Source organism: Nicotiana sylvestris, chromosome 4, assembly GCF_000393655.2.
Source record: "Nicotiana sylvestris chromosome 4, ASM39365v2, whole genome shotgun sequence".
Lineage (NCBI taxonomy): Eukaryota > Viridiplantae > Streptophyta > Magnoliopsida > Solanales > Solanaceae > Nicotiana > Nicotiana sylvestris.
The window spans coordinates 34,780,282-34,803,944 of NC_091060.1; the positions used below are offsets into that span (position 1 = coordinate 34,780,282).

The following is a 23,663-nucleotide window of genomic DNA, read 5'->3' on the forward strand; positions in this document are numbered from 1 at the left end:
AGATTAGCGATGCATTTTTCTATTTAGCTACATAATTTTTCCGTCACTAAATTTTTAGTTTTAGTAGTGGCACTATTCATCAAATGAGTGAATGCTGTTGTGGCATTGGTCTGCCCAAAAGACATCGCAAGGAACACATAATGACTATATTAGGTCCTGAAAGTTGTCTTAAGAATGGTCGAGTCCCTAATCATCAACTGGTGATAGCCTAACCTGAGATCAATCTTGGAGAACACCCTTGCTCCCTGAAGTTGGTTGAATAGATCATCAGTGTGCAGTAAGGGATACTTGTTCTTGATCGTGACTTTGTTCAACTACCTATAATCAATGCACATTCTTATAGTTCCATCCTTCTTCTTCACAAATAGAATAGGTGCACCCCAAGGTGACACAGTAGGCCTAATAAACCCCTTCTCAAGGAGATCCTAAAGCTACTCCTTCAACTCATTCACCTCAGCTAGTGCCATATGGTATGGTGGAATAGAGATAGGCTAAGTGCACGGTACAAAATCAATACCGAAGTCAATATCCCTGTCTGATGGCATGCCCGGCAGGTCTACATGAAACACATCCGAAAAATCGCACATCACTGGAACTGAATCAATATTAGGGGTCTTAACCATCCACTGGGCCTTCAAGTATGAAATCACTTCACTGGGGACATAATCTAATGAACCTCGCCACTCAATTCGAGGCAACCCCAGCATCACCAATGTTACAGTGTTAACGTGGCAATCTAAAATAGCATGATAGGGAGACAGCCAATCCATACCGAATATCATATCAAAATCAACCATACTAAGCAGTTGAAGATCCACTCTAGTCTCCAATACCTAATAGTCACTACACACAACCAATACACATGGTCCACAATAATAGTGTCACCCACCGGAGTTTATACATGAACAGATGAAGCTAAAGACTCAGGGGGCACATCCAGATAATGAGCAAAATACAAGGATACATATGAATAGGTGGAACCAGGGTCAAATAATATAGAGTCATCTTGGTGACATACTGAGACAATACCTGTGATCACCATGTCTGAAGCAATGACATCTGGTCTGGCAGGAAGAGGATCAAAACGGGCCTGACCTCCACCTGATTAGCATCCCCCTATTGGGCAAACCCTATCTGACTGAGCTCCACCTAGACATTTATCCAAAGAGACCCCACTGGTCTCTAGAATACCTGATGTACGGAGAATCATCTAACATTTATCCAAGAAACCCTAGACATCCTCGCCCTCTAAACCGCTGAAAGTCGGAGGTTGAAGTCTACAGAACCTCTCCAACCTATGATACTCATCTTCAGGCATGACTAGAACAACATAGTCCTTAGCAGGTGCAACCGGCTTGGCTGGTGGTGCCCCTAGTGTCTGGAGTACCTGAACAACATGCTCGCGTGTGTGGGTGGTGGGAGTTTGAGTGCCTTCCCCGGCTTGGGAATCGACTGTTGTAGTAGAAATAGAGACCGCCTAAGCAAGACCAGTGCACACGGTCAAAATTTGATCTAAGGTCTCCCGAAGACCTGGAATCACAAAAGGCACAGCTGGTTCCTGATCTGGTCCCGCTGGTACATCAACAACTAGGACTTGATCATGTACTAGGCCAACTGGTGGATCTACAGGTGTTGCCCTAGCTGCTGTGTGAGCTACACCTCTATCCCTACCATGGCCTCTACCGCGACATCGGCCTCTCCCCACCCCAACTGGTGGTACTGGTGGTTGCTTGCCCTAACCGGTTGAATGTATCCTCACCATCTTTGAGAGAATAGAGTAACAAAAGTTTAGTTACCAGTATCAAAGGATTCGCACGATAAGAATTCAAGAATGTGAAGTTTTCTAAGGGTTCTGCAGCCTCTCAAAGAAAAGAACAGACATCTCTGTACCGATCCGCAAGACTCTACTAATCCTGCTCATGACTTGTCATGACCCAAAACACGACCCGTCGTGATAGCGCCTATCGAAGATACTAGGCCAACCGACATTACCAAAACGCTTTCAACAATAACAAGAAATAAATCAAGACTTTTAAAATGATTGAAAACTTTGCAATAAAACGGGGTGAACCCTAAAACATAAGTGCAGAAATAAAGCCCGACATCGGGGTGTCACTAGTCATAAGCATCTAACATAACCGATCCGAAAGCAATAAGACTAACATAGTTTGGAATCCAAAATACAGAAAAATAAGGAAAGATAGGGAAGAAGAAAGCAGGGTTGCGAATGCCGGAAGCTACCGCACGATCTCCAATGACCACCTACGAATACTATCAACAACCTCCACGTTTAATAGCTCCTGGATCTGCACACAAAGTACAGGGAGTAACATGAGTACACCAACTCAGTAAGTAACAATAATAAATAAGGAACTAAAGATAGTGACTAGCTACACAGTTTTTGTTCATTTCCAATAATTTTAGAAAGAAAAAATAGTCCTGCTTCCCAAGTTTTAGTAATACAAGTCAAATCAGTTTGTTTTAGGCAAGTTCATGTAAAACCAGATAAGAATATATTTCAACAGTTTTCAAAATATGGATTTAAGGAAACTGTGTGTATCAATAATATAATTATATACTGCCTCTTAGGCAATCATCTCTCAGTCCTCCAAAATACTCCAACCTAACAATCACTTATTCCTCCCAGTCACTCATTCCTCAAAATCACTCAGCACTCGGCACTTGCATGCAGTAGGTACCTGCACTCACTGGGGGTGTGTAGACTACGGAGGGACTCCTTCATCCCAAGCACTATAACAAGCTAATTATGAAATAAATCAATCAGGACCTCGACTTCACTCAATAATAAATCCGTAAAATATGATGCGACATGCAACCCGATTCCATAAATATTCTCATAATCATGCCCTTAGCCTCACTCAATCATCAATATCTCTAGTCTCCCGGGCTCTTAGATATCAGGCAATTCAACCCAAACAACAATAATATGAAGTATCATATAGAATAACAGAGACTGAGATATGATATGCAAGTAAAAACTGTGACTGAGTATAAATAGCATTTAACAGGCAATTCAACATGTAACGCAACCCCTATGGCACCTAACAGTGCTAACAAATAGCCTAAACAGGGTTTCTAACATGATTTACAGTCAATCATTCATAACATATAGACAGCAAATAACTAACAACATGTTGTTCAACTTTACAGTTCTACGGGACGAACCAAGTCACAATCCCCTCAGTGCAGGCCCACACGCCCACACGCCCGTCATCTAGCATGTGAATCACTTCCAAAACAGTCACAAGATACAATGTTCGGGGTTTCATATCCTCAGGATTAGATTTATAACTATTACTTATCTCAATCTGAGCAAAATCCTACTCTGCGATTCCCTTGCCTCTCAAATCGGCCTCTAAATGTCCCGAATCTAGCCAAAATTTAAACAATACAATCAATATATGCCAAGGAACAAATTCAACAAGACAAACTACTAAATTGGACTCAAATCCCGAAATTGGCTCAAACACGGCCCCAGGCCCACATCTTGAAATTCGACAAAAGTCATAGAACTAGAAATCCCATTCACTCACGAGTCTAACCATACCAAATTTACCAAAATCCCACCTTATTTGGTCACTTAATACCCCAAAGTTCACTCTCCAAAATCCCAAGCCATAACCCCCAATTTTCACTTCAAACCCCACTAATTAGATGAGAAATCAATGGGAAAATACCATAGCTAAGGGTACTTAGGCTCATGGGACTTGCCTTAGTGAAAATCCTTTAATCCCCTTTCAAAAACTACCTCAAAAGCTCCAAAGTCCGAGTTCCAAATTGTGAAAATGATGAAAAATCTCAGTCTCATTTTTATATGTTTCTTCCCAGCTATACCGCACTTGCGGTCCATATGTCACTTCTGTGATGCCGCACCTGCGAAAAATCCATCGTAGGTACAAATTTCACTTTAAAATCATGACCTCACTCCTTCGACCTCAAGACCACATCTCCGCTTACACATGTGCGAAATCCATCACGCTTCTGCGATCTCGCCGCGCACCTGCGTTCTTGGGTCCGCTTCTGCGACCTCCGCAGGTGCGGGAATGCCATTGCACCTGCATCCTCTTCCCAGCTCAAACTTTGCCGCTTTTGCGGCTCCTTCTCCACATCTGCAGGCTCGCATCTACAGCTCCTACTCCGCAGGTGTGGTTATGACAGCTGAGTTCCAACTTTAGCAACTCCTCTAATTTCTAAACTTGTTTCGCTAATCACCGGAAATCAACCCAAGGCCCTCGGGACCTCAACCGAAAATACCAACATATCCCATAATATCATACAAACTTAGTCGAACCTTCAAATCACCCAAAACAATATCAAAACAACAAATTACACTCAGATTCAAGCATAAGTACTTCTAAACTTCCGAATTCCACAAACGATATTGAAACCCGCTAAACCACGTCCGAACACCCTCAAATTTTGCACACAAGTCAAAAATGACACCACAAACCTATTCCAAAGTTCCAGAATTCCATTGCGACCCTGATATCGAGATTTTCACTACCGATCAAAATCGCCAAAATTCCAACTTTAGCCTATTCAAGCCTAATTCTACCTTGGGCCTCCAAATCATATTCCGAACATTCTCCCAAATCCAAAATCACCTAACAGAGCTAAACGAACCATCAAAATTTAAATCCGAGGTCGTTTACATATAAGTCAACATCCGGTCAACTTTTTCAACTTAAACTTTTTCCTAAGAGACTAAGTGTATCAACTCGGTCCAAAGTTACTCCGAACCCGAACCAACTAACACAACAAGACTAAAATGCAGCTAAAGAACACAAAAAGAAGTAGGAAATGTGGGAATGGGGATATAACTCTCGAAACGACCGGTCGGGTCTTTACAGTTACACAATTTGATACCTTCATGATACAATCTGATATAGATTGTACACCACACAAAATCATGTATTTAGTGGAAACACCTTCAGACGTCCAATAGATAAGGATTTAGAAAATTATTTCCTCCAACTCAATTCATGTGACTGTTTTTTAGATGCACATACTATGTGACCTTCTTAATATTTTTAAAAATATTTTTTTATCATATTGAAATGAGAAAAACTACAACTTAAAGTACTTTTTGTATAGTTTATGGATATCTAAATTTTAGTTTTAAACTATTTAGTTGATCTAATCCAATTTAGCTTCGATGATTAGTCAAACTAGATTTAGAAAAGCAAAAAGTATTTCATAAATTGAGACAATGAGAGTATATCTTTTGGGGCGACCTTAATAGTCGCCACTGATAATAAAATTTTAGTAGTGACGCGGTTCAGGTAAACAACTTTTAGTATGAGAAATGCCGTTTCAAGAAAAAAGAGATTCAGAAGGTTAAGTATATTGATTGATGACTGGTTGTAACTGATCTATTGAATTTTTGGCGTTAATCTTTGGAAGGTTGTTGTTCTAATGTCTTCTAATGTGTTTATCATAAAGTTAATTGTTCTAACAATTATGATATCAAATATGCTTGACTGCTTGTCCACCCTTTTCATGAATATTCCATATTTCAACATATAAGTAGTCCTATCTATTGCAAATTCCAGTTGTAGAGGCAAATTTTTTACTGAGACGAGATTCAACATGTATTATGTATGCAGTATGATTTTGGCATTTATGATGCATGTGAAAGTATTTGTAGTCAATATCATGTATTACTTAATTGCTTTATAGATAGTTTTCAAAGAATTAATAAAACAACAGTAACTTTCAAACAATTTATGCATCTAATCTGTATTTACTTGTTTTACATGGAGTTACAATAGTTTGAGCTACCTTCATATCAAAGTAATGATCATTGAGAAAAAATGGGCCATGTTGTTCTATTACATTTCGGAAATGCCAAACTCCCTCTCCCCTTTTTCTTTGTATAACATAACTTGATAATGGTATGTTAAAAGAAGTGAAACTATTAAACTATAGTTAGCTTAGGTGGTTAAGAGTAGAGTTAGCTAATCTTATTAGTTAGATTAGCTAGAAAGGTTGTTAGGAAGTTAGTAGTTAATTAGTAGTATAAATACACTGTAGATACTTCTTTGTAAACACTATTCATTTCCTTCTCTTCCTCAATAAAACAGTAACTCTGCGTTCTCTGGGTTCCTTCTTAGCTTCACCTCCAAGTCACGCTTTCAGCTAAGAGCATCCATACCCATGGAATCTTACATGGTATCAGAACTCCTGATGATGATCTCAATCTAATTCCTTGCTCAATTGTGTGTATGTGTGTTACTGCGATTCAGTTAAGATTCTGAAGTGTCTGAAAGTAACAACACCCCTGAGCTAGTGTTTGCAATTTAATCAACTGAAAAAGTTTCATCAATGGATATTGGAGACAAAACTAACGAGAGCACATCACGACATGTGAATGCACCAGTAGCACCTGTTGTTTTCCCCACAATTGATCATAATCATCCTCTCTTCCTTCCACCGACTGATACACTAGGTAGCTCGCTCATTTCTATTATGCTTTGTGGAGTCGAACTATAAGAATGGGTCTATTAGGTAAAAGCAAACTAGGTTTTATGAATGGTTGATATCCAAAATGTAAGTTTGAACCTGAATTTCATGAGCAATAGGAAAAGGTAAATGTTGTAATACTCTCTTGGATTATGAATATTGTGCGCCCAGGGCTGTTAAGTAGTATAGTGTATGCCTATAATGCTCATAAGTTGTGGGAAGATCAGAAGGAGAGGTTTGATAAAGTAAATGGATCTAGGGTTCTATACCTGCATAGAGAGATTCATACACTAACACAAGGAACAATGAATGTGGCTGATTACTTCTCTAAACTAAGGGATCTATAAGATGAATTTGATGCCCTATCCTGGTTGTCCCTTTCGAGAGTCAAAGAAATATGTTGAGCATTTTGAGCATCATAGTTTACTTCAGTTTCTCATAGGACTGAATGATACTTACTTTCAAGTTTGAAGCTAAATCATGATGATGACACCAGTGCCTAGTATTAACAAGGCATATTTTCTTCTTATAGATGTTGAAATCCAAAGGAATTTGGAAAACGTCACTCAAATGGAGCAAATGATAGAGGTTTTTGATAGCACTGCTCTGTATGGCAACAAAAATCCAACCCTAGGGAATGGATAGTTCAGAGCTCAGAATAAGACAATGTTATTTGAGTTTTACAACTACAAAGGTCATACCAAGGAAAATTGTTTCTAGTTAATAGGATATCATCAAGACTTTAAGTCTAATTTCAAGACAAAGAAGAAAGGGGGCAACTCTGGAGCATATGCCAATCATGACAACACTGCTCCTAACTACAACCCTACTATGCAAAATACTCATATGCAATTTGGAGGATTACAGGGCAGTGGAGAAGGAATAACATGTGGACAACAACATATGCAAGTGCCTTTATCACCTGGATTTCAGCATGTGCCTCAGCAAATACAGATGATGACTTCACCAACTGGATTTCAGACTCAACAACAAGCACCAATCCTTTCTTTACTCAGGAGCAATATCAACAGATAGTTCAGCTATTGAACAAGGGATCACATGAAGGTCTTTCTGCCAGAGCTACAACTGTAGGTAAACTGATGGCTCTATTATCCAATCATTTTAACCACAATTGAATAATAGATTTTGGAGCTTCAAACCATATGACATCCCCATTAGAGGAGCTAAGTTCCTATCAGTTAGTTCCACCTCAAAAGGGAAGTAATGTTCACTTGCCTACAGGAAATCTTTCCTCTATTTCACATGTAGGAAAATAAAGTGCGTTTAACTATCAGGATATCAGTAGTGTGATGTACATACAAGAGTTTAAATACAGTATATTGTCTGCGTCTAAACTGACCAAGGAGTTGCAATGTGTTGTAGCATTTTTTCTTGACTTTTGTATCTTCCAGGATATTTACAGTGGTCATGTGAATGGGATTGGTAAGGAGGATCAGGTACTGTACATTTTACAAGGTATGTCATTAATAAGTGGTATACTAAATCATGACCCAACTCAACTAAGGAATAAAACTCGTCAACAAGTATCTGAGGTGAAATATGTACATAAATCTACTATGTATGGGAATAAGCTTTCTTGTATGGCTAATGAATACTTTTATTCTAGTGTAATCTGGAATAGAAATCTAGGTCATGCACCTATAGATGTAATCAATAAGTATACATCACTGAGTAACCTGAAGGACAATCACACTCACTGCACTGTATGTCCTCTAGTGAAGAAAACAAAGTTACCTGATAAACTGAGTACTACTACTTCTAATATTGTTTTGAACTGTTATATTGTGATGTATGGGGCCCTATAGTGTACCAACATATGACTGTAAAAGGTTCTTTGTTACTATTGTGGATGACTATTCTAGGATTACCTTGATTTTCTTACTTGTCTCTAAGTCTGATATAATGGTTATTCTGAAAGATTTCCTAACAAACATGAAGAATGTGTTCACTGCATCAGTTAAGACTCTTAGAACTTATCATGGTAGTGAATTCTTCAATTATTAAGTATACAATCTATTGTGATCCATGGGCATTATTCATCAAAGTACCTACAATTGCACACCTCTGCAGAATAGAGTTGCTGAGAGGAGACACAGGACAATCTTAGAGATGGCTAGAGCTCTGAGATTCTAGGATGCTATTCCTTTGAAATTGTGGGGAGAGTGTGTATCTACGGTTGTTTACTTGATCAACAGAATTCCCTCAAGAGTCACTGGTAGAAAATGTCCTTTTAAGATGCTTTATTTGCATGCTCCATCACTCTCACACCTTAGAGTGTTTGGTTGTTTGTGCTATGCAACCTTACCCAAGGAACTGTACATGTTTGGTTAAAGAGCATTACCTGGAGAATTTCTGGGCTATTCTTCAACTTAGAAGTGCTACAAGGTCTATGATCTACACTCAAAAACTTTTATTATGAATAGAAATGTGGTATTTAAAGAACATATTTTCCTTTTAAGCATCTACAAACCACTGGCACTCCCATATTTCCGATTTTAGACCTGCTACCTTCTACCACATAAATGTAGTCTTTCCCAGAGCCTTATGATCATTCTTTCTCTCCTGCCTCATCTCAAAGTCCAACTATGGACACATTCCCAATTGATGCACCACATATTCCCCATCATTCAGAGGAACCTGCTTCTTTAGGCTACTCTTCTTCTGTTGAGCCTTGTGTTCTAGAGTCTTTACAGCCTCCTTCTATGAACCTTACAAGATCATCAAGACCTAGCAAAGAACCATTATAGCTACAAGATTATGTGACACAACCAGTCACATCTCATACCTGTAAATACCCTATCTCCTTATGTGTGTCCTATGGAACTCTCAAACCAGCTCATATACATGCTCTCATCCTACTCTTCTCTCACATAACCAAAATTCTTCATAGAAGTATCTACAAACCCCAAGTGGATTAAAGTTATGAAACTTGAAATAGCTGCCCTAGAATAGAACCACACATGGAGTATTGTGGACCTTCCTACAGGTAAAACACATATTAGGTACAAATGAATTTTCAAGATAAAGTTCAAGGCTATAAGAGAAGTTGAGAGGTACAAGGCCAGACTGGAAGCCAAAGACTATAGCTAAGAAGAGGGACTTGACTATACTAAAACTTTTTCTCCTGTTGCCAAGATAGTAATAGTCAGGACCATTATTGCCTTAGAAGCAGCTAAACAGTGGGTCATTTATTACATGGATGTGCACAATTCTTTTCTCGATGGTGATCTCCTAGAAGAAGTGTACATGCAGATTCCTGATGGGTTTGCTAGATAGGGGGAGTCTCTCAAGGTCTTGAAAGTATACGAGGCCCTGTATAGGCAATGGAACAAGAAACTAACTGAGGCTTTACTGCACATGGGATTTTAGCAAAGCCCCTTTGACTACTCTCTGTTCACCAAACACAAGGGCAGTTATGGTGTTGGTTTATTTGGATGATCTACTAATCTCAAGCAACAATGTAGTACTGCTGAACCAGACAAAAATTATATCTGCAGAGAAATTTTAAGATGAAAGATCTAGGTGATCTGAAGTTCTTTCTGGGCATTGAATTTTCTAGATCAAAAAAAGTATAGCCATGTCTCAAAGAAATTATGCTTTGGAACTCATCTCTAAGTCAGGGCTAGGGGGAGCTAAGCCTGCAGGAACACCCCTTGAGCTGAATCATAAGCTAAATTCTGAGGAGTATGACAAGGTTGTAGCAAGTGTAGGAAGCTCAAAAGCTACAAATGCAACACTCAAGGATCCAGGCATTTATCAAAGGCTTGTAGGGAGACTACTTTACCTGACTATGACTAGACCAGACCTAGCTTTTGTGGTTCAAGTCTTGAGTCAGTACATGCACAATCCCAAGGTGTCTCACATGGAAGCAGCCTTGAGAGTGGTAAAGTACATTAAAGGGGCTCCTAGGCTATGGCTCTTTATGCCAGCACATAATGCTAATCAGTTGTCTACATACTATGACTTTGACTAGGTTCCTGCTTACAAACTAGGAGGTCAGTCACAGCTTATGTAGTTAAGTTTGGTGATGCATTGATCTTATGAAAATCAAATAAATTGGAGACTGTGCCCAGAAGCTCTGCAGATGCTGAGTTTAGAAGTATGGCATTATGCACTACTGAGATAGTTTGGCTAATTGGTTTGTTCAAGGACCTTGGAATTTAGCTACACTCACTAGTTAAGCTTATGTGTGATAGAAAAGTTGCAATTCAAATAATAGCTAACCCCATCTTGCATGAAGAACCACACATATTGATATAGACTGTCATTTTGTTCGAGAAAGAATATGGCAAGGGATAATGAAAACTAAGAATGTGTCCACCAAGGAACGGCTAGCAAACTTGCTCACAAAGATAATGGGAAAGACCTAGCATGACTACCTACTGTACAAGCTTGGACTGAAGAACCTCTTCAAGCCTTCAGTTTGAGGGGAAGTGTTAAAAGCAGTGGAACTATTAAACTATAGTTAGTGTGACGACCCGGCCAGTCATCTCATGCGTTACCACTTTGTTTTCTTTATTTCTACTTCGTTATGCTTTTTTTATCCGTGTTATGTGGTATCGGGTTGGTCGGATAGAGTTCGGAAAGGATTTGGCAAGGTTTGAGACACTTAGTCTCTTTAGAGTGAGTTTAAGTTGGAAAAGTCAACTGGATGTTGAATCATGTGTAGATGGCTTGGATGTGAGTTACAATGGTTCGGTTAGCTTTGGGAGGTGATTTTTGACTTAGGAAAGTGATCGGAATAAATTTTGGAGGTTCGTAGTAGATTTAGGCTTGAATTGGCGAAATTGATATTTTGGAGATTTCCGGTTGGTAGGCAAGATTTTGATATAGGGGTCAGAATGGAATTGAGAGAGTTGTAGTAGTTCCGTTGTGTCATTTGAGATGTGTGTGCAAAATTTCAGGTCATTCGGACGTGGTTTGGTTGGGTTTTTGATCAAAAACAGAATCCGGGAGATTTTTAGAAAGTATGTCTTGAATCCGACGTGTTTTGGGAGATTTGATGTTGTTTGAGGTATTTTGATGATTGGAACAAGTTTGAATAAGGTATTGGGATATATTTTTGCTTTTGGTTGAGGTCCTGGGGGCCTCGGTGTGATTTCGGATAGTTAACGGGGAAGTTGAAATTTTGTTGCAGCTGTTGAATTTGCTGCTTCTGGTGCGATACCGCAAGTGCGATGAGGGAGGTCGCAAAAGTGGAAAGTGCTAATGGATTCAGGGACCGCAGAAGCGGTGAGATGGACCGCATCTGCAATGTCGCCGATGCGGATGAGGGATCGGAGATGCGAAAAATAGTGAGTTAAGTGATTTTTGCAGAAGCGGAGAAATAACCGCAAATGCGATACCGCAAAAGCGGGTATTGGGCCACAGATGCAAAAAGTTCTGAGAAGAAAGTCTTAAATGTGGTCTTCGTGAATTTTAAGCTAATTTCGCCATTTTTATCTCGTCTTGGGAGCTTTTTGAACGATTTGAAAGGGAGATTTCAAGGGAAGTTCATTGAGGTAAGGAATTTGGACCTAAAACTCGTTCCCATGCTATTATTTCATATATTAGATCTAGAAATTATGGAAATTAAGGGTGGAAAATTGGGAAAACTAGGGTTTGGAAACTTATACCTTTAATTAGGGATTTGAAGGACCATTTGGGGTCGGATTGGATGACTTTTGATATGTATGAACTCATGGGTAGATAAGGAATCTTTTGATGTAAAATTATCGAATTCCGAGATGTGGGCCCGGGGGTCGGGTTTTGGTAATTTCGGGATTTGTGTCGTATTTTGATTTTTTTTTTTGCACTTTGTTCCCTTAGCATATTTTGACATCCTCATTCTTATTTTTGATAGATTCGACGCGAGTGGAGGCCGATTCGAGGGGCAAAGGCGTCGCAAGCTAGAGATTTGACCGGTTCGAGGTGAGTAATGATTGTAAATGATGTTCTGAGGGTTTGAAACCCCAGATTTGCATATCGTAGTGCTATATTGAGGTGAGGCATGTCGACGTCCCCTTTTTCTATGGGTCAAAATCGGGTATACGACATTGGGAGGACAACTCTATTCCCTTTCGAGAAATGGTTTTTTTGGAATTGGAGAGTTGCCAACTAATGATTATAGTGCATTAGGACACTTTGAGAAGGGTTTGAGTTGGAAAACCAGAGTTCGGGTAAGGGCTAAAAATTATCTCGAGAGGAAGGTGTTAGGCACCCCTCAAGATCCACTAGTGTGGTCCCGACCATGTTACAATTATGACTTTACAAGTAAACAATCAAGGCTCAAATAAGGACTTGCATACAACATTGCAATTAGGTTGAAAACTTTTAAAGGTAAGTAGAGAGGACAGAAATTTATGAAAAAAAAAGATTTGAATGGTTTCACGAGAAGAGATGAAAGCAAATAAGGGGAGGGGGTCCTAGGTTTACGATTAATATGGATCACTTCAATGCAATACCCAGCAATCACTCCTCAAAAAAGAGGGGTCGCACGTGATATTAGTGCACCGGTCATCATCTCCATATCTACCCTTCCCACCCCGTTAAGGTATTAAAGCGCGGAATAGTATTGTTACTTATTGCATGCTATTACCCGACCCAATCCTATCAGTCCCGGAGGCATATGGGACTACTAATCCTAAAGGGGAGGGAGCTGGGGCTTTTGCAGTTTTTTTTTAAAGAGGATAAAATTCTAAGGCGACATTCAAAACATATACAACAAGTATTGGGTAAGTAAGTAAGCAGATATGGCTCAAATAAACCTCCTTAAATCAGAGAAAATCATATAGTTTAGCATGTCTTACACGTACTGATTAGGTCTGAATTAAACTTAGACATTTAGGCAGGCTGATTTATCACATATTTTCAGATAAGAAGTCCGAATTAGGCCTGCCTGCTGGTTGTAATTATCAAAGACTGATGCAATTATAGTTTTTACCCTAAAGCTTGCCTAGGTGTGAAACAGAACCTATATGCATGATATCTATTAGCTTCAAAAATAAATAAGTAAACTGATTGCAGAAAAAAGAATTGTCAATTACAGGGACACAAGATCTACAGGCATTAAACATTATTGCTACTAATATTTGGCTTATATGCGAGTTGACGATTGAGGTTTGGTTGACAGCTCTTATAGGCATGATTTCTAGGCGTTACTGATTTTAAGCGCTGTTATTGCCATGCAGAAATCCTATAGGCAGGTCATCTATATGCAGTTAGTTATTTAAATCTTATAAACAGGTTTGCCTAGTGACAAATGCATATGCAAAATGCAGGAAGTCCTATAGGCATATTACCTATATGATATGCAGAATTTCAAAAATGACTTATAGACATGGTATCTATATGAAGTGCAGAAAATCCTATGAACATGGTATCTACATGAAATGCAAAATTTCAGAAGTATAGGAATTCCTTATGAACATGGTATCTACATGAGATGCAGAATTTCAGAAGTATAGTAATTCCCTATGAACAAGGTATCTACATGAGATGCAAAATTTCAGAAATATAGTAATTCCCTATGAACATGGTATCTACCCTTTTGCATGCAGGACTGACCCTCCCTTTTTCACGAACACCCCAACAGTTTATTACAAGATTATTACAGACCAGAATGAATAAGAAAAAGATAAAAAATAAATCAAAAATTAAATATTCCAACAAAGGAGAGCCTAATTCAGACCCCAGGTCTGAAATATGAAATAAACCAACTTCCAAAGATCAGATTTCCAAAGCCTTTCTCTTATTTGGGATGTGTCAAAGTTCCAAGGAGCTTCAATAACTCCAGGCAATGCTTACACCCCCAAATATCATTGCAAAATTAGATTATAATTCAGTGTGGAAGGGCCAGCCCTCAAATGTCCAAGCTCAGAGGGAACTCAAAGTCCCAAGGCAAGGCTCACAGGAGGGGGGGGGGCAGAACTTAGAGGCTAGGAGTAAGTGCAAGTGGAATAGAGGGGAATTAGGGGAAGTCCAGCATAAACTGGTGGTCATACCTAACAATAAGGAGTGTTGGCACACCCTAACCAGTCTACTAGGCCATATTTTGGGAGTTAAGATCCATTGAGGATCAGGTTCAGACCTGAGCAACAACTTGGATACTGCCGGGCCATAAACCTTAACTCAAACACATAGAAGGGAGTAGGGGTATGGAGAATTCACAACAAACAACAGATGCAAAGAGAGTGTAGCATATTCAATACAGAACATGAACAGGAAAGTAGCCAAGACTGTAGCAACTATAAAGTAAACACATAGGGATGATGCTGGAATCAAAATTAGGACATACCAGTTTCAGGGAAACAAATAAGTGAAAGTAGAAGTCTTGTAAGCCAAATTGCAAGCAAGCAGTACAAAAGATCTCAAAAGAGAGTAGAGAATTGAAAGAGTATTGTAATTGAGAGTGTGTGTGTAATAGTATGCAATTCAAAGTGTGTTCAAGTGCAGAAGGGTAGTCCCCTTTTATAGTGCAGAAACTAAGTAAGAAAAGGTAAGGAAATAGTTTGCAATCAATCACATAAAGTCTCCTTTTGGTTAAGGGATTCTGATTTCGAACGGGCATAAGACAATTAAGGAAAGAATTTGATTAAAACCTTTTCCAAAGTAACATAATAAGGGTAAATACACACGGTTTATTTAAGGCAAAAGTCCAATGGTACATGGTTTGTGAAAAATAAGGAAAGGGATTCAATCAAACAACCAGTAAAATCAAAGCTGCAAGCTTTGTTCGAATGAACCAAGTCAGAAAAAGGGTAAAGAAAGGTTCAATTAGGGAAAATCAGTAACAATCAAGTAAACACCATTAAAGTAATTCAGAATCAATTAGTAGTTGGCCAAACCTTTTGAAAGAAGAGTTATCATATATAAAGCACACAAATATGTGAATCAAGAAGAGGCTGTCAAATTATTTAGAAGAGAGTTTAATCGAAGAGAAGTTCAGAATCATAAGTAAAAAGATACAGGTTCAATTTGCAGACTCATAGTGAGTCTGAGAGTTTAGGGTCCCAAAGTGGAGCCTTAACTCGAACACAAAAATCAAAATTGTCAAAGGAAACCCCCCAAATCCTAGGGTTTCAAAATTGAATCAGACATGGAAGTGAGAAAGCAAGTCATTTGTTTTAGAGTCTCAACAAAACAGATATGATAGCATGTTTGAATGACAAAGGAAGAAAAATTATGAAGAACATATTTGAGAAAACTCGGAAGCTAAACCAGTTCAGAAGAAGGAGATAATACAAACATGAACACAAGTAGATGAAGCATGTAAGAACATGAACAGAGTCCAGTAAACAAGATCAAGTAACTTAACGGTAAATACACATACTAAAAGAGTAAAGAAAACTAAGAAGGGATTTACATGCATAGCAGAAAAGAAAAGGTAGAAGACAGTACATGCGTAATAAAGAGTAATCACACCAGCAGGGTAAGGACAAACACGCATAAAGTAAAGAAGAAGAAAAATCAGAAAGATTTTTCCCAAAAAATCATTTCAGAAACCTTAAAATCGAAGAGAAACGATTTTGAAAAGAAACTTTTGGGGAAAACACTTTAGATGGAAAGAAAAGCATAGATACAGTATAGATCTAAGCAAATAACGGTGAAAGGACCTTGAATAGCTTAGGGTTTCTATAAAACCCTAAAAATGAGAAAGGCTTGGAAACAGGTCCGATCTTGAGTCGGAGAGGTCAAGAATCAGGCTCTTGAGTCTTGAATATACCGGAGCATGGCCGGAGGATCCATGAAATCAAAGGTCTGAGAAGATCGAAGAGGGAATCGTCGAGGTCAGGCCTCGAAGCTTCGAACAACCCTGGCTTACTGGTGAAGATAGGTGAGTACCAACTATCCATGGCCTGAGAAGCCATGGATTCTGGTGACCGGTGGTTGAAAAGGGGGTAGGAGGAGGCTAGGGTTTCGGAGAGTTTTTAAGAGGATTTGAGAGGGTTTGGGATTCAAAGGCGGCGGGCCAGGTGAGAATGAGGGATTAGGGTAGTCAACTGTGTTTAATTATGGTAGGGCGAATAGTGGCCGTTGATCCGAATGATCAACGACCTAGATTTAAGAAGGTAGATGGGGAACCAGGTTGGGTCGTTTGAGTTGGGTTAGGGGTTGGGTCAAAAGGAATTGGGCTGGTCCGAATTTGAGTTTGAAATTGGGTAAATTTTAGGCTAAAAACGAAATGTAATCGGGCTACAATTGAAACGAACTGAGGCCAAAATTTAAATAGCCAGTTTTCCCTTTTTATTTTATAAAAATAGTAAAAAATGATTTTGAAAGCAAATTAAAAGCACTGGATCCGTTAATAGTATATAAATATTAATTTAAAAATATTGGAACCAGTTTCATAATTATAAAATGCTATTAAATCTTAAAGCAGGCTAAAATTGCAATTATATGCAATTTAGCTTTTAAAATACCAAATTAATTTGTAAAAATATATGAAAAGTAACCTACCTATATTTTGGTATAAATATGAGAATAAAATAAGTTATTCACCAAAGTGATAATTTTGGGAATAATTATTGAGCAATAAATCAATTTAAAAATCTTTTAAAAAATTGGAAAAATACTAAAACACTTGGGCATACTTATATATGTATGTATATGATATTTGAAAGTATTTGCATGTAAAAGAAATATATAGGGAAAAATTGGATATCAACAGCTGCCCCCCTTTACCCGGGAAGGATGAAAAAGTTGTCGGGTAAAGATATGATGGCCAATTTTGACCGAAAGAGACGATTTGCAAAGAATTCTAACCGAGCTCTGGCTCTTGAGCTGCCTACATATCCCTGGTCTTACAAGAATCAGGCCATATGTAGTTCAGGATCCATCGGTGAAATATGCCTATAGAGTTATTGAAAGGAACGGACTCGATGCCTCAGTTGAGAAGGATAGTTGAAGTCTGATAGGCTGAGAGAACCGGAGCGTGATCGCTACTACTGAGATGGCCGTTTGCTAGCCGGTGTACCTGCAAGTGGGCAATACAGCATAGGTTGTACATAAATTTAAACGTGATGCAAGTTCCCATTGGACCATGAATGCTGTCTTTGGACGGTTAGGATGACGTCCTTGGACCATGACGTCCCGGGATATGAATAGCATAAATAAAAATTCGAAGTCCATGAAATGATTTTCTCGGGCCATGTAGATGGTGCCTCCGAACTATGATGCCTTTGAATAGGTTGGTGATCTTTCAGCCCATGAAATGCAAAAAGGTGGTGATCTTTCAGCCGGTACAGAATTTAAATGAAGATAGCGATGTTGCAGCCGTGCGAGAAAAGTAAAGAGGCGATATATCAGCCATGCAGGATAAAGACAATGCGTAGTCTCGAATGGCAGATAGAGTAGCCTTATAAAAATGGAGATAAGGCTTAGTCTCGAAAGGCAGATAAGTAGCCTTATACAGATGATGATGGAGGTAGAGCTTAACCTCGGAAGGCAGAAAAGTAGCCTTATGCAAAATGCAGATAGAGATAGGGCTTAGTCTCGAAAGGCAGAAGAGTAGACTTATGCAGATGATGATGGAGGTAGAGCTTAACCTCGGAAGGCAGAAAAGTAGCCTTATGTAAAATGCAGATGGAGACAGGGCTTAGTCTCGAAAGGCAGATAAGTAGCCTTATGCAGTGCAAGAATATAAAAGGACAATTAGTAGTAAGATCTCTTAGCTGATAGCCGATTACGACAATATGACTGCCGGGGAGATTGTGTACGGATAGCAATTGCAGGCAAGTGATGATTCTAAGAAGTTGCATTCTTGGGAAAGTATGCGTACATAAATATACTTAACGATACTACAAGTCGAGTGCCTGTATCCAAAGAAAAAACGTGAGTTCTGTAAGGGGAAAAGGTTAGTTCGTCTTCCACGGGCTCTTGACGTTGTGTGTCAATGGGGTAGCATCGCTAAACGACAGCAATTCAGATAATAGTTATGCATGATTTAGTAAATATAACGTAAGTATATAATCAAAAATTGTTTTCTTTAGATGAACCAACGACTGCGACGTGGTTCAAGACATTGCAACCTCTTTTTCTTTGGAATTTTGAGGTTCCTCCTCAAAATTCTGCCCTCGTTTGCTGAGCGGACATTTCTGACGGTTGTGCTGAATGACTAAAAAAATCATCTTCGGAATTTTGAGTGTCCTCCTCAAAATTCTGCCCCAGTGTACTGGGCTGGCACTTCTGGCGATGCATGGACTAAAATCAACTTCGGAATTTTAAGGGTCCTCCTCAAAATTCTTCCCCAGTTCCAATAGCGGGGAAAATGGATTTTTTATTAAATTCTGACCGAACCCATAGGGTTGCCTACGTATCCCCTCTTAAACGGGAATTAGGTCAGGCGTAGTTCAAATTACATCATAGAGGGAATCATAAGTGGTTACACATAATATCGTTTTACTGCATTTGAATTGATCGGCTTTGGCCAGACTTCTCCTCTATTTCTTCAAGAATAAGGGCTCCTCCAGTTAGAACCCGGTGAACCATGTACGGACCCTGCCGATTGGGAGAGAAATTCCCCTTGGATTCATCTTGATGTGGGAATATTTTCTTCAACACCAGCTGCCCCGGTGTAAACTTCCTTGGCTTAACTCTTTTGTTGAAGGCTCTGGACATTCTGTTCTGATACAACTGACCATGACAAACTGCATTCATCCTTTTCCCATCTATAAGGGCTAACTGCTCGTAGCGACCTTTTACCCATTCTGCATCATCCAACTCTGCTTCTTGTATGATCCTTAAGGAGGGAATTTCTACCTCGGCGGGGATGACCGCCTCTGTACCATAAACCAGCATGTAGGGAGTTGCTCCGGTCGATGTGCGGACTGTGGTGCGGTATCCCAACAAGGCGAATGATAATTTCTCATGCCATTGTTTGTTCCTTTCGACCATCTTCATTAGTATCTTCTTGATATTCTTGCTGGCTGCCTCCACAACTCCATTCATCTGAGGCCTGTAGGCTGTAGAGTTCTTGTGTTTGATCTTCAATGTTTCACACATTGATTTCATCATGTCGCTATTGAGATTGGAACCATTATCGGTGATGATTGATTCCAGAATTCCGAACCGACAAACAATGCGGTCGTGGAAGAAATCTGCCACAACCTTCTTAGTGACCGCCTTGTATGATGCTGCTTCGACCCATTTGGTAAAATAATCGATTGCCACTAAGATGAACCTATGCCCAATTGATGCGGCAGGCTCGATAGGTCCGATAACATCCATTCCCCAAGCGGCGAATGACAATGGTGAGCTTGTTGTAGTAAGCTCGTTTGGAGGCACCTTTATCATATCTGCATGTATCTGACAGTGATGGCATTTGCGAACATACCGGATATAGTCTATATCCATAGTCATCCAAAAATACCCTGCTCGGAGTATCTTCTTTGCTAAGAAAACCATTCATGTGCGACCCGCCGGTCCCTGCATGCACTTCGTCCAATTAGCCTGGATGCTTCTTTTGCTTTGACATACCTTAGTAAACCCAAATCGGGAGTCCTCATATACAGGATTCCTCCACTGCGAAAGAAGTTGTTGGATAACCTATGAAGTGTACGCTTCTGAGTAGCGTTGGCAAGTTCTGGATATTCCCCCGTTGTCAAGTACTCCTTGATGTCATGGAACCATGGTTTTCCATCTGTTTCTTTATCAACGTGGGCGCAATAAGCTGGCTGATCATGAATCTTTACTTGGATGGGATCAATGAAATTTGTATTTGGATGCTGGATCATGGACGATAAAGTGGCTAATGCATTAGCAAACTCGTTCTGGACTCTGGGGACGTGCTGAAATTCTGTCTTTGTGAACCTTTTCCTCAACTCCTGTATGTGATGCATGCAGGGAAGTATCTTAGAGTTCTTCGTTTCCGACTCTTCTTGAACCAGATATATGAGCATGTCTGAATCCCCGATCACTAGCAACTCTTGAACGTTCATGTCAATGGCCATTTTGAGCCCCAAGATGAAGGCTTCATATTCGGCCATATTATTGGTGCAAGGGAACCTAAGCTTGGCGGATACCGGGTAGTGCTGGCCGGTTTCTGATACTAGGACTGCTCCTATGCCAACTCCTTTGAAATTTGCAGCTCAGTCGAAAACAACCTCCAACCATCATAGGATTTCGCAATATCTTCTCCTATGAAAGATAACTCTTCATCAGGAAAATACATTTTTATGGGCTCGTATTCTCCGTCCACGGGGTTCTCGGCGAGATAATCCGCCAAGGCTTTCCCTTTGATTGCTTTCTGGATCACATAAACAATGTCGAATTCACTTAGCAGGATTTGCAACTTGGCGAGCTTGCCAGTGGGCATGAGTTTCTGGAAGATGTACTTCAAAGGGTCCATTCTGGATATAAGATAAGTAGTGTAAGCACAGAAGTAATGCCTCAACTTCTGCGCGACCCAAGTCAGAGCACAACAAGTGCGTTCTAAAAGAGAATACCGGGCCTCGTATAATGTGAACTTCTTACTGAGATAGTAGATGGCTTGATCCTTTCTCCCTGTTTCATCATGTTGTCCCAGAACACAACCAAATGCTCCTTCCAATACCGCAAGGTAAAGCAATAGGGGTCTTCCTGGCTCAGGCGGAACCAAGACCGGCGGCGTTGACAAGTATTCCTTAATTATGTCAAAAGCTTTCTGACAATCATCAGTCCACTTGGTGGCAACGTCCTTTTTCAACATTTTAAAGGTAAATTTACAAATGACCGTGGACTGAGCTATGAACCGGCTGATATAGTTTAGTCTCCCCAGGAAACTCATCACGTCCTTCTTGTTCTTTGGCGGCGACAATTCTTGGATAGCTTTGACCTTTGACGGATCAAATTCTATTCCTCGATGACTTACAATGAAACCTAATAATTTACCAGCAGGAACCCCAAATGCACACTTGGCGGGATTCAGTTTCAGATTGAACCTCCTCAGTCTGTTGAAGAACTTTCTTATGTCTTCCATGTGATCCCTGGCTTTCTTGGATTTGATGATGACGTAATCCATATATACCTCGATCTCCTTGTGTATCATGTCATGAAAGATGGTAGTCATGGCTCTCATGTAGGTGGCACCAGCATTCTTCAAACCGAATGGCATCATTTTGTAACAATACATTGCCCATGGCGTGATGAAAGTTGTTTTCTCTGCATCTTCCTCGTCCATCCATATCTGATGATACCCAGCGAAACAATCAACGAACGACTGTAACTCATGCTTGGCGCAGTTGTGAATTAGAATGTGTGTGTTCGGCAAGGGGAAGTTGTCTTTAGAACTGGACCAATTAAGATCGCGATAGTCAACACAAACACTAACCATGTCGGATAGTCTACTACCCTGAGAACCTTGGCTTTGACTTGCTTGGTAATCTCTTCTTTTATTTTCAAACTCATGTCGGGTTTGAATTTCTCGAGCTTCTGCTTTTCTGGCGGACATGTTGGATCCGTTGGCAGTTTGTGAGCTACAATGGATGTACTGAGACCAGTCATAGCATCATACGAGCCAGGCGAATATGTCTTCATATTCCTTTAGGAATTCCGTGTACTATTTCTTTTCTGATGGTGACAGGTGAACACTGATGCGCGTTTCTTTGACATTCTCTGTATCTCCCAGATTAACGACCTTAGTTTCATCCAAGTTAGACTTAGGCCTATTCTCAAAATTCTCAACCTCTCTGACGACCTCATCTGGTATATCATCCTCTTCTGAATCCACATCCGTTTGTTGCGTTGTCTCATTGCAAGTCACAATCGTTGGTTCATCGTCAAGGCAAGTAATAGTAATGCTTTGTAAAATAAAGTGAATGATAGAAAAAATAATAAGAGCGAGATATATAATAAACTGAAATGCTTCGATTTAATTCATAATTGTTTTGAATATCAGAGCTCTTTTCAAAATTAAAGACAATGCTGAAATAAAATTAGCTAGTAAAAAGTAAAAATGTGATGCACGGTGCTTTTGTTAAGCCTTGCTACCCCGAAGCTTTCCGGGCCCTAGTGGTTCTAATTGACAAATTGCTGAGGCGTTCTCCTGGGTTCACAGCTTGTATAGAAGGGTCTTCCTCCCCTTCCTCCTCGAAAATAACACAGCAGTCCATATCATCGTCTTCCATAAACAGATTCTTCATGGCTGCCAATGCTTTATCTTCCTCTGATCCATATATGATGTCTGTCGGCTGGAAAGTCTGCTCCAAGCGAGGTATCGGATTCTCTAGTGGATAGTAGGGACGGCGCCATGGTGGCGACCAGTCATTGATCTTCTTCTAAGTGTATTCATACCCCAAATCAAATGTAGTACCATGTTTCTTTAGCTTGATGGATTTGGGGATTCCCTGGAGGTTTTTGTCGAGTCCCTTTCCAGGTTCGTACCCACACCAATTCAAGATACTTTCAATCTTGTTATCCCACCATTTATCCTTCTCTACAGCATTGACCCTTTCAATGTGGTGGTATGTTTCTCCGCCTAATCTCCTTCTGCGTCCAATCATCGGGATGGTCTGGCAACAATATATGGGATTGCTACCATCGCCATGAATAATCACCTGTTGGTGATTCCATTCGAACTTCACTGCCTGATGCAGGGTCGACGCTACAGCTCCAGCGGCGTGGATCCATAGTCGTCCCAACAACAAGTTGTAGGATGCTGGGACATCTATCACTTGAAAGTTAACGTCAAACCAAGTTGGTCCCATTTGCAAGCATAGGCTAATCTCTCCAATAGTAGACCTTTGGGACCCATCGAAGGCTTTGACATTGATGGATCCATCTTTGATCTCGTGCAGGCTATTTCCCAATGTTCTGAGAGTGATTAGCGGACAGATGTTGAGGCTGGATCCTCCGTCGATCAGGACTCTAGTGATGAAGTAATCCTCGCATTACACGGTGATGTGCAGGGCTTTGTTGTGACTCAGTCCTTCCGGTGGCAGCTCATATTCGTGGAAGGCGTTTTGTGGCTTTTCAGTATTTGCCCTACCATATTTGCCATTTCGCCTCCAGTTATGTTGCAGGGCGCATAAGTTTTTCTCAATATCTTCATCAAGGCATTTTTGTGTGCGTCAGAGCTCTGCAGAAGAGCTAGGATGGAGATATGCGCTGGTGTTTTGTTTAACTGCTCAACGACCCAATACTCCTTAGCTTGTATTTTCCTCAAAAGATCATCGGGCCCAGTTTTAGTAGTCCGTTCAGAGGCT

General features: G+C 40.0%; 2 protein-coding genes across 2 annotated transcripts; one reads left to right on the top strand and one right to left on the bottom strand.

Annotated features, from left to right (window-relative positions):
• The first annotated feature begins 10,081 nt into the window (after positions 1-10,081).
• LOC138889412 (uncharacterized mitochondrial protein AtMg00810-like) lies at positions 10,082-10,477 on the top strand. Its single transcript, XM_070172718.1, has one exon. It carries the CDS (start codon positions 10,082-10,084, stop codon positions 10,475-10,477), a length of 396 nt encoding a protein of 131 aa, XP_070028819.1.
• An 8,871-nt stretch (positions 10,478-19,348) lies between these two features.
• On the bottom strand, positions 19,349-20,432 carry LOC138889413 (uncharacterized). The gene is made up of 3 exons (XM_070172719.1): positions 20,175-20,432; positions 19,960-20,093; positions 19,349-19,445 (listed from the first exon to the last, which is right to left on the bottom strand). Exons 1-3 carry the CDS (start codon positions 20,430-20,432, stop codon positions 19,349-19,351), a joined length of 489 nt encoding a protein of 162 aa, XP_070028820.1.
• Between the last annotated feature and the right edge of the window lie 3,231 nt (positions 20,433-23,663).

Bases quoted from the DNA above. Each gene is read 5' to 3' on its own strand.
- LOC138889413 (XM_070172719.1), bottom strand. From the start codon at position 20,432: ATGGCCATTGACATGAACGTTCAAGAGTTGCTAGTGATCGGGGATTCA. The intron at 20,094-20,174 runs GTAAAGATTCAT...CATGACATCAAG, and splicing joins ATTTCATTGATCCCATCCAA to GAGTACTTGACAACGGGGGA. The intron at 19,446-19,959 runs GTATGTCAAAGC...AGAACTCTACAG, and splicing joins CCCGATTTGGGTTTACTAAG to CCTACAGGCCTCAGATGAAT.
- LOC138889412 (XM_070172718.1), top strand. From the start codon at position 10,082: ATGTCTCAAAGAAATTATGCTTTGGAACTCATCTCTAAGTCAGGGCTA.